Here is a 14,941-nt window from a genome sequence, read left to right on the forward strand (position 1 = left end):
TCAAATATACAGACCTGAAGGTCTCCAATTGCAGATTGAAAACATTAGTCAAAAATTTTTTATTTCAGATTAAAACCTCATTGGAATACAATTTAAGGTTTTTGGATTGAAGTATTAGTAAATAGATGGATGGTAAGATATATTTTAAACCAAAAAAGCAATTGAATGAATGTAGAAAATAGAGCTACTAGAAAACAGAAAACTGGAAAATATGATGAACTTTAAAAAGAATTAATGATATGGATTGTGCAAGTAAATGCAAAGAATGGCACTGTCACCGATGATGTGGTAAGAAAGCAAGCAGAAATATTTGAGCAGCAGATGAATATAAGCAATTTTAGTTACAGCAATGGGTGGCTGCATTGGTTTAAACAGGGTCTTGGCTTATCACAGCAAAAGAAACATGGCAAAACTGCTGATGTTGATTTGGATGTTGAAGAAGAGGGAAGAACTAGTCTGCGAGCAATAATAGAGCAGTATGATATGAAGGTTGTATATAACATGGATGAAACTGCTTTATTTTACCAATTACAATTTGACAAAACAATTGCTCATGCACCTGTGAAAGGCTGCAAGAAGAACAAACATAGAAATACAATTGCATTTTCTTGTAATTCAGACAGTAGTAATAAGAGAACTATGACTGTTATTGAAAGATTTTTGTAAATCTTTCAATAACAGTCATAGCCTTGTGTTTTAAAAATTTTGATTATTCTATTTATTATCACTACAAGCACAGCAAAAATGAATGGATAATAGCCTTACTTTTCCAAGAATGTGTTGAAGATTTTAATAGGAATATCAAGAGAGAAAACTGTAATGTTTAATTGATAACTATTAATTGATAATGCATCCTGTCATAAAACAGTCAATCTGAGCAATGTTGAATATAATGCCCTGCAGCAAATTGCACAGGAATTCTGCAATCACTTGATGCTACCATAATAAATAAAAATTAATCCAGAAATACATCGTAAATTTAGAAAACTAAAAAATGTATTTTTTTAATCCTGGTGTGATCAGCCAAATTTCTTCTGAATGACAAGGACTAAACAGACGAGAGTATCATCCAATATATTTTAATATCTCTCTTAACCTTAGATAACTAAACATTCATCCACATGACGACTCACCTCTCCTCGAAAGTGGAATTCACAAACTTCCCCATGCTTCCTGCCAGTCATTCTTTTTCTACCTTAATAATTTGAATAAACAGTGCAGTGTGTGATGCAATTGTGTTCATGTGTCAATTAGAAATTGACTTACAGCCATCCTGTAGTCCACTTGATGAAAGTTTAGTGGCTACATAACTTTGTTACAAAGGCATTATGTACATTGTTATGGCTGCAGATGTAAACAGTAAGTGTGTGATAAATGCCATTCCGTATTTGGAAAAAGGTACTGATCCTCAGAAACAACCATTGGTTAAGTTTTTCATAAAGGAAATAACATCTATTTTACATGGAACAAACTGTTATATTACNAATTTCTTCTGAATGACAAGGACTAAACAGACGAGAGTATCATCCAATATATTTTAATATCTCTCTTAACCTTAGATAACTAAACATTCATCCACATGACGACTCACCTCTCCTCGAAAGTGGAATTCACAAACTTCCCCATGCTTCCTGCCGGTCATTCTTTTTCTACCTTAATAATTTGAATAAACAGTGCAGTGTGTGATGCAATTGTGTTCATGTGTCAATCAGAAATTGACTTACAGTCATCCTGTAGTCCACTTGATGAAAGTTTAGTTGCTACATAACTTTGTTACAAAGGCATGTACAGTACATTATGTACATTGTTATGGCTGCAGATGTAAACAGTAAGTGTGTGATAAATGCCATTCTGTATTTGGAAAAAGGTACTGATCCTCAGAAACAACCACTGGTTAAGTTTTTCATAAAGGAAATAACATCTAATAACAATCCACGAAAAACCTTTTTTTACGAGTGTTATGTCACTATTAAATTCCACAAGTACTTTCGACCTCCACCGAGGTCTGCTTCAGGTGGTGACTGGCCGTGTTTCGACCCGACCGTCGTGACGATGTTGCCAACGATGTAATAACGTTGGCAACACGTTGAATAATAACGATGTTATTATTCAACGCAGTGTTAAATGGTTGTAAGTTGTTTATCTTAGAAATAACATCTATTTTACATGGAACAAACTGTAACATTACTATGGATAACTGGTTCACATCTGTATCTTTGGCAGATGAACTATTGAAGTCACCTTATAATTTGACCTTAGTGGCACTCTTAGAAGTAACAAAAAAGAAATTCCTGAAAAATTAAAAAATTCTAAATCATGCGCTGTTGGTAATTCAATACTTTGTTATGATGGCAATATGACATTAGTTTTGTACAAAGCCAAGTCAAATAAAGTTGTTTATGTTTTGTTGACTATTCATGATCAACCTAACATCAATGAAAATACAGGAAAACCACAAATAATATACTTTTATAATACACACAGTTGATCAAATGTGTTCAAATATGAGTAATAACAGAAAAATCAAAAGATGGTCACTATGCGAATTTTATAATATGCTAAACCTATTGCAATCAACAGCTATGCTATCTAAATTTATTTTATATTCCATCCATAATCTATATTTAATTTCAAATATTGTTCAAAAATGTAAAATTTGATAGTAGTTGTATTCGATATTCGCCTAATGATGGTAACTTTATGCTACTGAAAGTACTAGTGAACATTTTCATACACCAAAAGTTGATATTGGTAATGCCACAACACTTAAGTGTAGTTATTATATATTCAAAAGTTGGTGTGAAGTGTAATTTATTTTATTCTAATATTGTGAATGTAATTATTTCTTTTTCACCTATTTTAAAATTGTATATATATTACTGCAATTTATTCTTTTTATTCTGCAGTGTTAATTGTAACTATGTACTATATTGCAAAAGATGTTTCTCGGCTACAATTTATGCTATCAGAATTAGTCGCTTTAAAATTGTGATTGACACTTCAGTCCATAATTTGAGAGAGGTTTTGAGAGAAAATTATTTCAGATAAACATGGAAAATATATTGTATTTAGGCTGAAAATGCAAAGGAAAAAAATAAATTTTTAGATAGATTTTCAAGATAAACATTTTTGAGATAGACAGATTTAATTGTAGTTGGTAATCTTAATAATCAGAATTCACAGATACATATCTAAAAGAAATTGAATAATCAGCAAAAAATTCAATTAAACTAAAAATTGAACTTAAATTTAAAAAGAAAACTACCAAAACCCACCCATTTTTTGACAAGTGATTTGATGCAAGATATTTGTGATTTCACCCCTTGTTAAATTTAATTTTTAATTTAAGTGTTTGTTTTTTTACTCACCAATATTTATTTTAACATCAACATCACCAAATTCTGAGGTAGCCTGAAAAAACAAGCAAAATATTAGTGATGTGATCTGAATAAATAAAGAACAAGCAAAAAAGTCAGTTATTGATTACACCCAGAGATGTTTTTTATGCATAGGCAAAGTAGGCATGTGCTTATGGCTGCAAATATTTACAGTTGACATTATAATTCTAATACATGATCTGTCTGTTAACATGTAAAAGCAATATCATTTATGTAAAATATATTTTAAGGTAAAATATTTTCGTAACTAAATAAAATTAACTTTAATTTTTTTTATAGTAAAAACAATTATGTCTGTAAATTTTCAAGAATTAATATACATTTAATGTTCTGTCCTATACTTCCTTCTACAAAAAAGAAGTGTGTGAAAAAATACGAAAAATATTTATGCTCATACCCTATCTTCTTTTCCCTGCTACTATTGTCTTTTCCCAGCTACTTGGGTTGGATCTTTACATTCTTCTTTTTCATTCCATTTTGTTTTGGGCATTTTCCACATTCACTCCACACTCTCAAGTCTTTCTTCATGTCTTCCATCCAGGTTTTCTTTGGTCATTCCTTTCCTCTAATGCCCTCAACTTCCAACTTTATCATCGTTTTCACTAGTGCCAAATTCAGCTTCTATAAACATGTCCAAACCATCTCAGTATCCTTTCTTTCAATTTTATTGTTAAATCAGTGACATGTATCCTCTGTGAAAGATGTTCTTATCCTACCCCTCTTTGTAATCCTGTACATCCATCTCAACAACCTCATCTTGGCTGAATTCAAATTTTGTTCTTGCTCAGTGCCCAGCACTTAGCTCAATACAATACTGTAGGCTTAATAACAGTTCTATAGAATTTGTCTTTTAATCTTGGTGGTATTCTATGGTCACGTAACAGTCCATTTGTCCCTCTCCACTTTATCCACCTGCTTGTGACGTCATCCACAATCATTCTACAGCACAGACCCCAGATACCTAAACTAGTCAACTGACTGCCCCAATCTTAATTTCTGCATTTTCCCTGGGTGATGCTTCCACTGAAGTTACACCTCACATATTTGGTTTTTTTTCTACTGATTTTTAAGACTATTTTCATTGGTCCAAATTTACCTTCAACTCTACAGTGGAACCCTCTTTATTCAGATCTTGTTAATCCAGATTATAAAATATAATCTTTATCTCAGTAGTATGAAAGATAGACAAATGGAAGACCTATAAATATGAAAAAAAAAAAATCAAAGAACTCCTAAATACATTCCTGCCTGAGTGTAATGTTGCAGCTTGTAAGAATAGATTTTTTTTAATGAATTGGCTTATGATGTTCATTGTTATGGGAATTTTCTTTGAGTTTATTAAATATCTTTTATAATGTTAAGATTTTTAATTATAAAACATTGCTACTCTCCTGTTGAATAAAAACATTGTGCTTCTCATGGCAGTCAATGTATTAATAAGTTTATCATTTGTAACCTTGTGAGTTACTATTCACTCAACATGCAAAGCTACTATTGTTTTGCTGAGTTAATAATAATAATCTTGTGACTATGAATCATGAATAAGGTAATAAAACTCAGGTAGAAGAGAAAGAGAAAAAGATCTCATAATAGTATGGTATAATTGAATTTTAACTCCTATATATAACCAGATAGCCGGTCTCAAGGAACACAGTATTGCCTACAAAAGAAGTTCAACCATTTTGAATTTAGTTAATAATGCAAAGACCCATTAAATAAGGAAGGAGCCCCTGGAGTATATGCCATTCCCCTTAGCAATGACAGGTTGGAAAGGGATCTGATCTACATTGTCTTTACCAAACAATCATTATCCAAGCATCTTAAGGAACACAAATACGACATCCAAAAAAGGAAAATCACTACAGCCCTCTCAAAATATGCATCAGAAGAAGTGATTGTCTCGCTATTTCAACAAGCCTCCATATTAAAACATTTATATGTGGTGAGCATATCAGAGATATGGAAGCACTTAAAATTTTCAAGGCAAACAGGGAAGGGAGCTGCATTAATAACAAAAAAGAAAAAATTGATCTTGAAAGCATAGCAAACATGCTTTGACATTATATCATAAGTTCTACATCAAGAAATTCTCTAATGCATATGACAGCAAAAATTAAAAAATTCATTTGATTCGAAACAAAAATTAAAAGAACATTCCAATATTCCAAATTCCTGATGATGATCTTTGGAGTAGGTTGTAAATGTTAGAAGATGTTAGTTTTGACAAATACTAGTTTTTTTTGACAGGTTAGTGAGAATTTGTTTATTCTGTAAAACCACAGACTTTTAATTGAAAATTGCTCAATCCTATTAAATTCTGGTTTCCAATGCATATTACCTGTCATATCTATTTATTAATTGTCACAGCATATGAATGTTGAATATAAGGAAAAGTATAACTTTTAGTGTTAATATAAGAGCTAGCCATTGCCCATGGTTACCCTAATATTATTTATACTTTGATTGATTAATCTATACCGCCAGACCCATCTGGGATCTGCATTGTGGGTTGGCAGATCGCTAACTGATTGAACTGGGGATGTGGAATGGGTTGCTGTTACTTTTAACCCCTACTTAAGTTCTTTGTATGCAAAGATTGCTAATAAGCAAGATGTTTGTACAGCTTTCAGGAGGTGCCCTCTATATTCAACGTACTTTGTAATGGAAAGACCTTCCCAATCCTATTAGACTTCCTGGCATATACATTGTCCCTGTCAGGAACAACAGATGTGATAGGGACCTTCTATATATCAGGTCCACTAAACATTTATGAAAACCAGGATACAAGAACCTGTCTCTGACACACAACATGCTAGAAACTCCACACCATCTCTACCTATACAGTGGATCTGAAAATTGTGGCGGACTTTACATGGGCCAAGCTCTTCCTCACCACACCTGCACGGAACACCTAAGATGATTGAAGGCCATTGAAATCGTTAAAGCCAATTTTACATCATTCTGTGTAAATTTTAAGGAGGAAATGACACTTTCATTGGTCTGGGAGGCTCTACTTGACCTGACACTTTAGCCCTTTTTTTGGTTGCTTCTTTGTTATGCATATGGCAACGCATGTGCAGATTTGAATTTTTATATTCATACTACGAATTTCTGGTTCATATTTTATATTTAGTTCAAAAAGCTTTTATGTTCCATCTAACAACTGTTACAACATCTGAAGAAAAACTTAGGAGTTGGAAAACTTTTGTGATAGTTTTTTCGTTTTTTGTTCACACTGGATATTGGTTTTGTGTTATTAAGTATTTTCTGGTGTAGTGTGTTGTAGTTTACTAAAACTAAGAATTAAACATTCACATATTCAATACCAAATAATATTCTATGACATCAAAAACTATATAACTTTTTTACAACACTGAAATTTCATAAATTTTAGCATTTGGGAGTTGGGCAACTTGATCTCATTAAAGCATTCAATGTTACTTGAATTGGTTATTAATTAATAATTATCAAGCTATTGATACCATTTTAGTGTCTTTATCATTTGCACACTTTCAGTCACATGATTTCTTATATATTTTCCAACTTTCCAGGACTCTAAGTGTTTTGGTATCAAAGCTTTTCTTAATTAATTTTACATTCTCACAGTTTACTGACACACCAGGCTCAGTCATGTACAAGCATCATTATTTTGTATAACAGCAGATTTGATGATAATTTAACTTACATGGGGTCTCTTAATAGGACTTTTTTCAGAAGAATGCTGGACATAAGTATGATATGTTGAGTGAGAAAGTAGCAATGATGCTTTGTTGTGAAAAATTTAGAAACTAATTAAGAGGACCAAGTCCGAAGCAAATATCTCATTTAATGTCAGTTTTGATAATAGAAGTAAAATAATTGGCTCAAAAAGTTTAAATTTGGAACTAACAAGGAAAGTCAATCAAATGACTACGTAACTTTAAATAATTTCCTGTTTAAAATAAGTTTATGTGATATTAAACCTATACATAATAATAAAAAAAATCTTTAATTGTACGCTGACATATTTTCTAAATTCTTTAAATTGTGTACAGAAATAAATAATTTTTTAAATGTGTTAGATTGGTCATTTGGTGTGATAAACCCTTATGTAAGATAACCTTTATAGTTATATAGCCAATCTTACCTGTTTTCACTGAATGCAAGCATTAGGTCCCCCTCTTCTGAGGCTAATTAGAGAATTTTTAGATGGGTCGATTTCCCGCAAAAATGCAAAATAGCTGCATATAGTAGAAGCTGAATTTTTCAGGTAAATCTTAACCCTCTCCCTCTCTCCAGTGGGGAAAAATTTCCAAAAAATCCTTCTTAGTGTGCATACCCTAAGTGTGTACCAAATTTCAACTTTCAACTCCTAATCATTTGGGCTCTGCACTTATTACTATTATTATCAACTCATCTCAATTATATTATAAGATTTATTTAATATGGTGCCAAGTATGGATGTATTTTCTGTTCAAAACATTTTGTAATATATGTTGTTATTTTAAACTTTCTTTAAAAATTCCTTTAGTTTTTGTTTTATAACATGTTTTTCCTTCTTTGTCATAATGTTCCATAGTTACCTCCATCATTTTTCATGGTGGTCTGTTCTAGATATTTAGGTTTTGTTTCTCACTATCCAGCCACTCACTTGACCTGATCAAACTCTCAACAGGAATGTGAAAAAAATCCTCTTAGTGCCCCAAGGCAGAAAGAGTTTAAAAAATGTCATTTCAGCATCGTCATTTGCTTGATATAGTTGAGGTTAAAAGTATTGTATTACAGTATTTACATATTCAGTGCATTCACAGAAAAGCTTTTATAAATTATAAGAAAAGTAGTATATACTGTACATTTACAGGTTCTTAATGCGAATACAATGAAATCTGGTTATTATAATCACAAATAAGTTATCAATTAACTATTGTTATCATTATTAGTTGGTCCAAAAACACTCTACATAAAATTAGTTAAAAATAATCTGCCTATTATCAAAATTCAGTTTTTGTTATTAATTGTGATAATTACACTTAGCACTTAGAGAGAAGTGATAAGACTTCTTAGAGAATTCATACTAAATGGATCTTTTTTTTAAAACTTGCTTTTAACTGAAGCATATCTTTAGAAATGAACATTCCTGTTGCAATTTCTCTAGTTTAATTTTGTGATCTGTTGTTTATAAGAAATGTAGCAAATATAAATGAATAATGTTGTATCAAATGTACATTTTTGTAATAAATATAAATTTTACTGTACATATTCACACTATAAGTGTTTGTAATAAATTTAGTTCAATAATGAAAATTTTTTTATCCTTCGTATAATGTTATTTGCCAGTTATTGTTATCAAAAGTTGCAAGTCCCAAAGTGATCATAATAAGCAGATTGCTCTATACTTGGTTAATTAGGGTTAGGATAACTGGGTTCTGTTGTATTGACATTTATATTTTTGTAGTCTTTCTCAATAGAGAAGATATTTGTATTGTTGATGACTTTTAGACTCCACTAATTTATTTTATTTAAAAAAAGTTCTAGTTTTCCACCAGACTGTAAATGTTTGTTGACTAAATAGTATTTATCAAAATTTATTATTCATCATATTTTCAATATTATAATTTAATTTAAACTTAAAAGAAGAAAAATTGCTTATCATTAATCATATGAAAAAGTTTCATCATATTAATACTTAAATTATTAATAAAATCATTAAAATCCCACATTATTTCATTTAGTGGTTTAGCTAACTAATAATTAACAATATCAAGTAATTGTGTTTAAGGATAGTCTATGTTAGGCTGCCATCTTCTGAACTATTAATATTAGAATAATATTCTAGAAGATCAATTCAGAATAGAATTGGAACCTCCAACTTATTTTTGTGCAGATGCATTTCCAATTATACTGCTATGTCTGATCTTTGCTGTGAAGATTATACAAGGTTCAGATAGCATAACTGGTAAATTAGAAATAATTTCTAATTTAATAAAAAGGCTCTGGAAAATTTTTGAAGTAAGGACTTAGATTAGATAATATACTTTAGAATAAACTATTCTTTAAGCTTACATTACTCAATTTCTTTCCTTTAACTTGTATTTCTAATACGGTAAAATTCATTTAATACTTTCAGTGGCATTTTTGTATAAAGATTAATTATGAAAATTGTAACTTTATGATATATGTTTGCATAAATTTTATTTTTATTTTTATATTCTTATGAGATTAAAAATAAACAATATTAAACAGAATTGAAGGGGCATAGCTAGCCTATTGTTTTAATGTTTAGAATAGTTAGGTTTCTTCTACAAGTTTTAATAAAAATAGATTTCTTTATATTAATATTTTTTTTTTACTTATATATCTGTGATTTGATAAAATTTATCATAGTATATAAAAAAATTAATTTATTTATAAACAAAATAATCAAGCAGTTTGGTTTGTAAGAATTTGAATTTATAATTTGAATATGGTTTTCTGTACAGAAGTAATTAAATATAATACAACAATTATAAAATTTATATTTTATGAAATGCAGTATGTTTTATATTATTTTTTTTTTATTTAGATAATAGGAGTGCCATCTTTTGGCAACTTTAAATACTAAAGCAACATAAAACTATGTAATTTTTTCAATAAAAATGATAACAGTTATTTTGTTTTTATCAAGAAATATTTAAATAAATATTGTAAACATTATAAATTAATGAAATAATTGCTAATTTTCAAAAATTTTTGCAAATTATAAAAAAAGTACAGTATTTAAATTTTTCTTTTTTGTTGAAAGTTTATTAATATAAAATACAGAAATTAACTTAATTTTTAGCAATATTTATTAGTTAAATAAGCTGATTTAGTTTTATATAAAATAACATTGTTTTCATCTATTAAGTTAGTTAATATTTTTTAGTCAATATTTAATATTTTAAAGCTGGAAATAGATTTGATATGAGGAGAGTTTTTTCATAACATATATAGCAAAAAAGTAGTAATGCACTATTATGACTTATCAAAGATTTCAAATAACAAAGAAATATATTTGAAATAATGATTCTAGATTAAAACAAAACAAAGTCTAAAAAAATCTGAGGCTATATCTGTTTAAATAATTATGTATTCATAAATAAAATTGACTTTCAATTTTATTTATGAATGTGTTCTTTTATGAAAGTGTCCTTATGAATAATAGAATTGTGGAATGGTACCTTTATAGAGAAAGATCTAATTAAAAAGAAAGGAATAAATACTGATTCTTTGTAAATTGCAATGGCGTATATTAAAAAACATACAATATACCTTTAACAGAAGATAAGGTTGAAAAAATATTAACATTTCTGATTCTGTTAATATGCCTTCCTTAGGCATAGACAGACAAAAATCGTGTTTTCTGTTACGGGTGCATTGCATATACTTCATTAGATTAATTACAATGGCTGGTTTAACTTCATCAATATGATTTGTGGTATATACATATTTGAGGAGGTTAAATTAAATTAAATTTTATTTTTTGTATGAATAAATTCTCTGATCTGAAAGATTTCATTGTGTTTATGTTTATAGAAATTTGAGCCTATTCAATTATTCAATTAATTATAAATGTTACTATAAGTGTAATTATTATCTATTTGTTAAACTAATTTTAATTTTTCATTTAAATTAATGCTGAAAAAAGATTTGTTATAATTTAGGGATAAGTAAAAAGTTTTCAAGTTTTTAAGATTAAATTATAAGATATAGATTAAATCTTAAAATTTTATTTGTTTAATCTGGAGTTATTTGTTTAGAATGCAAATAATGTTTATTTGGAAGGTTTACAATCATTTCTGGTAAAATAAAAATTATTAACTTTTATTTTTTAATATGTTTTTCTTTTTACTTATTTTGTTTGTAAATTATTTACAGAATATTATAGAATAATTTAATTGAGTGTTTTTTATTTTTTTTATTTTAGAATTGTAAATTGAAAATATGTTAACAAAAACAGACCAATAACTTTCATTATAGTACAGGCATACCTCGACTTACGTCGTTTCGAGTTACGTCGTTCCCGATTATACGTCGTTTGTCAAAAAAGTATATGAAAAAATAAAAATAAAATTTAAGTCATTTTATTCGACTTTACGTGTGTCCGCCACAAATATTGAAGTCGTAATATCACTAGAAAAACGTTTAAAGCACATAAAATCATATTAAAATATATACAAGTATGTTCTGTATTTACAGTACATGCATTCGTAAATTTAGAATACTTTTTTCTGTACTATATTAAAAACTAAAATTTATTTGTTTGTAAGCTTAAAATAGATTTTTATTAACCATATATTATTAAAAATGCATTAATAAATAAAATACAGAACCGGGAATGGTAATTTATGGTTTAGCCTAGTGACAAGTAGATTCGGAGACAAGTAAATTCGACTTACGTCGTTTTCCTGGAACCAATTACCGACATAAGGCGAGGTATACCTGTATTTAAATGTAAACATCTCACTTATGAAAGTTCTATGTAAAAATCTTATTAATGTTTTCTCAATGAAGATGAAATTTGTTCTTGAAAATAAAAATCTAGTTTTTTGCATAGGATATCTATAAGTGAAGAGTATATTTTTTTAGATAGAGTTTGATATTAAGGATTCAGAGATGTCACATTTATTAAATATAATAATTGCATTATTATGATTTTTAACTATTATGTCAGTCTAATCTGTTTTATTATTTACTTATTATAGATATAACTCACTTTAAGGCACTTGTTAATATACTGTAATGCTTTAATTATACTTATATTTATTGTTTTCAGCTTTTGCATTGCTCTTAAGGGTGTTTTCGATGTATTATTTTTTATTATTTTTAATTTTGTATTGTTTTTTAGGCTGAATGCTATTGCACACTTAAGAAATGATAGCATAAATATGTTTTTAGATTTTTCTATGCACTGGCAATTGAAATAAGGGTTAAAATGATATTTGCTGATATGGCAGTGGTCTAGAACATAATGTTCCATATTAGTGAGGTATGTTTGTACTATTATTAGAAAGTTATTTTACATCATTTTAGTATAAAACAATTGTAGCAACAACATTATAACAAAGTTATAGATCTAAAATGCATAACATGTTATAAAAAAGAACATAACACTGTTTTTAGTTATAGTTTAATATACAGTATATTGAATTCTTGTATCTTTTTAAACATATTTGCTAAATTCTAATGCTAAAAAGTGAAAATATTAAGATAAATCTAGAATTATATATCCTTAGGCACTTATCTTTAGTCTTAATTATTAATTTCTTTTTTAACATTTTCTATCAAATCGTGTATTTCCCTTAAGTTGTTAATTCATAGTAATTAAAAAAAATTTAACTATGAAAAAGACAGAATTATTTTATTCGTGGATTAATGTTATCAGTACTGGTTCACTTTTTCATTAGATCTTTAATAGAAATAATTTAACAAGAACAAGTGAAATAGAATAAATAAATTCAAAAACTTAAATGTGTACACATTTAAATTTCATTACTGTAGTGTGAACATTCTCATGCATTGAACATGAGTTGATAAGAAAAATGATAATCTCTAAAACTTACAATTTTAATTTAAATATATATTCATAATACAACAAAAATTAATTGTTTAATTTGTATTTTATATACAGATTTACTTTTGAATTTGCTTTTGTTTTATTAAAGGCCAAATATCAGCTTTTACAGAATTGAAGTTACTCATGCACAGTTTATTTGTTGTAATGTGTTTTAATCAAAAAATGAAACAAATGCAGTTTAATGTTGTAATGTAATAGATGATATGATTTTGAAATAGTTTTAACACAGTTTTTCAAATGATATGATTATCACTTGCAACTTTTGTCATACTTTATCAACATTTAAATGAAAATACATTGCAGTATTTTATCACTTTGTAGGAATACAGTTTAAATATTCTTTATCATTATTTTTACCAGGAATGAATTTAAAAATTTGAACTTGGAGTAAATAAATACCACAATTTTTCATGTATTATCTGCAGCAGTAAATAACTTGTATTGGTGTATATTCTGCAGAAAATTATTGACTCAAAAATAAAAATCTTTATTAACACTAACACCATCAGTCCGAATTTCTTTGATCCAGACCTTAACTTGGAACAAAAATGTAAGGTCTGCATTTACTTCCTTTATAACTTGTGTTAGTCCTATAGAACATACAAATTTATACTAAGCTCTATATTAAATTAACTTTCCATTTATTTTATATCCTGAAAAGCTCTGAAGACTCTTTCTATTACAAGACAAAGTTCACTGATCTTATGAAGGCCTTGCACATAAGTGAGAAAACAATTATTAACATTTTTGGTCTCACCTAAGACCACCTTCAGGTAGGTTTTTCCAAAATTGAATCTTTCTGGTGTTCTAGATTGGAATGTGTAACCAGTACCAGAAAGATTTGATTTGGAAAAATCTACCTGAAGAAGATCTTAGGTGAGACAAAAAAATGTTAGTAATTGTTTTTTTTTCACTTATGTGCAAGACCTACATGAAGTTGGTGAACTTGATTATATTGATTAATGCCTTGTTATTAGAAGATTAATTTACTATTACAAGACATCAGTGTTTTGTACTCTGGTTAAAAGAGTACACACTGCTGCACCAGAACTGAAGATAAAGAATTCAACAGGATTTGCAGGATAGTGACCACACTTGATTGCAAAATACAATTTGCTGCCTTAACTGAAACTATCAGTCTTTGTACCTAACACATACAGCCATCCAAAAAACTTTGCAAAATTCATTTAATCAGCAAATATGTCTTCAGTATATAAAGAGTTATCTGTAGTAGACAATATCAGAATTGTATACAAATGTAATATCACAACATACTAGCTGCTAAGAAATGATAAAAATATGACTCCAGATGAATATATGACTCCAGATGAATATAGAATAAGGGTCTACATAGTATTTAAAAGGAATGTTTCTTGAGAGAGAATATTGCTTGTAAAGGGTGTACTAGCTGGAAATTTTCCCAGACATTATATAAACACAGATATAGCACCCAAACTGGCTGAACCAATACTATAATATTGAGGATGTAGAGATTCTCTGGGAAAAAATTAAGATGATCAAATCATAATGTTTCCTGCTTATGCTGCAATAACAGAATGAATTGAAATATTTAAACAAACTGTGAAGCACATGCTTAAATTCTAAAGACTCAAAATCCTTCCATGAGAAATTTTCAAAATCCCCAGAAAGTTATCAATCAAAATCACCAATAGTCATCAAATTTGGGTGATGTAAATGGTTCAAATCAAGATATCTGTAACTGTTTTGTTTCATGGTGGGGAAGGTATAGCAGAAAAGAATAAATATTTTTGAGTTTGTGGAGCCCTTTATCCTTTAGATTTTAATCCTGTCTGATTTATATAAATTGAACTAAGTTAGTTGATGAAGACAGAGCTTGTTCCCTAGATTTTACACTTTAACAAAATGTAATTTGTATGTAAATTATGATCATGCTTTATTTATATATATTTAGTATTAAATTTAATAAAAAACTATTTTTTTCTAAGTA

At 28.4% G+C, this 14,941-nt stretch overlaps 1 protein-coding gene across 1 annotated transcript; it reads left to right on the plus strand.

Moving 5' to 3' along the window:
- The first annotated feature begins 234 nt into the window (after positions 1-234).
- On the plus strand, positions 235-666 carry LOC111618281 (tigger transposable element-derived protein 6-like). The gene has a single exon (XM_023359777.1). The coding sequence runs from the start codon at positions 235-237 to the stop codon at positions 664-666; it is 432 nt and encodes a 143-aa protein (XP_023215545.1).
- The last annotated feature ends 14,275 nt before the right edge of the window (positions 667-14,941 follow it).

The sequence above is a fragment of the Centruroides sculpturatus genome, unplaced genomic scaffold, assembly GCF_000671375.1.
Source record: "Centruroides sculpturatus isolate CEXI.00-Female unplaced genomic scaffold, Cexi_2.0 scaffold83, whole genome shotgun sequence".
NCBI classification, from domain to species: Eukaryota; Metazoa; Arthropoda; class Arachnida; order Scorpiones; family Buthidae; genus Centruroides; species Centruroides sculpturatus.

Excerpts from the sequence above, each read along its gene's own strand:
- LOC111618281 (XM_023359777.1), top strand. The coding sequence starts at position 235 with ATGATATGGATTGTGCAAGTAAATGCAAAGAATGGCACTGTCACCGAT.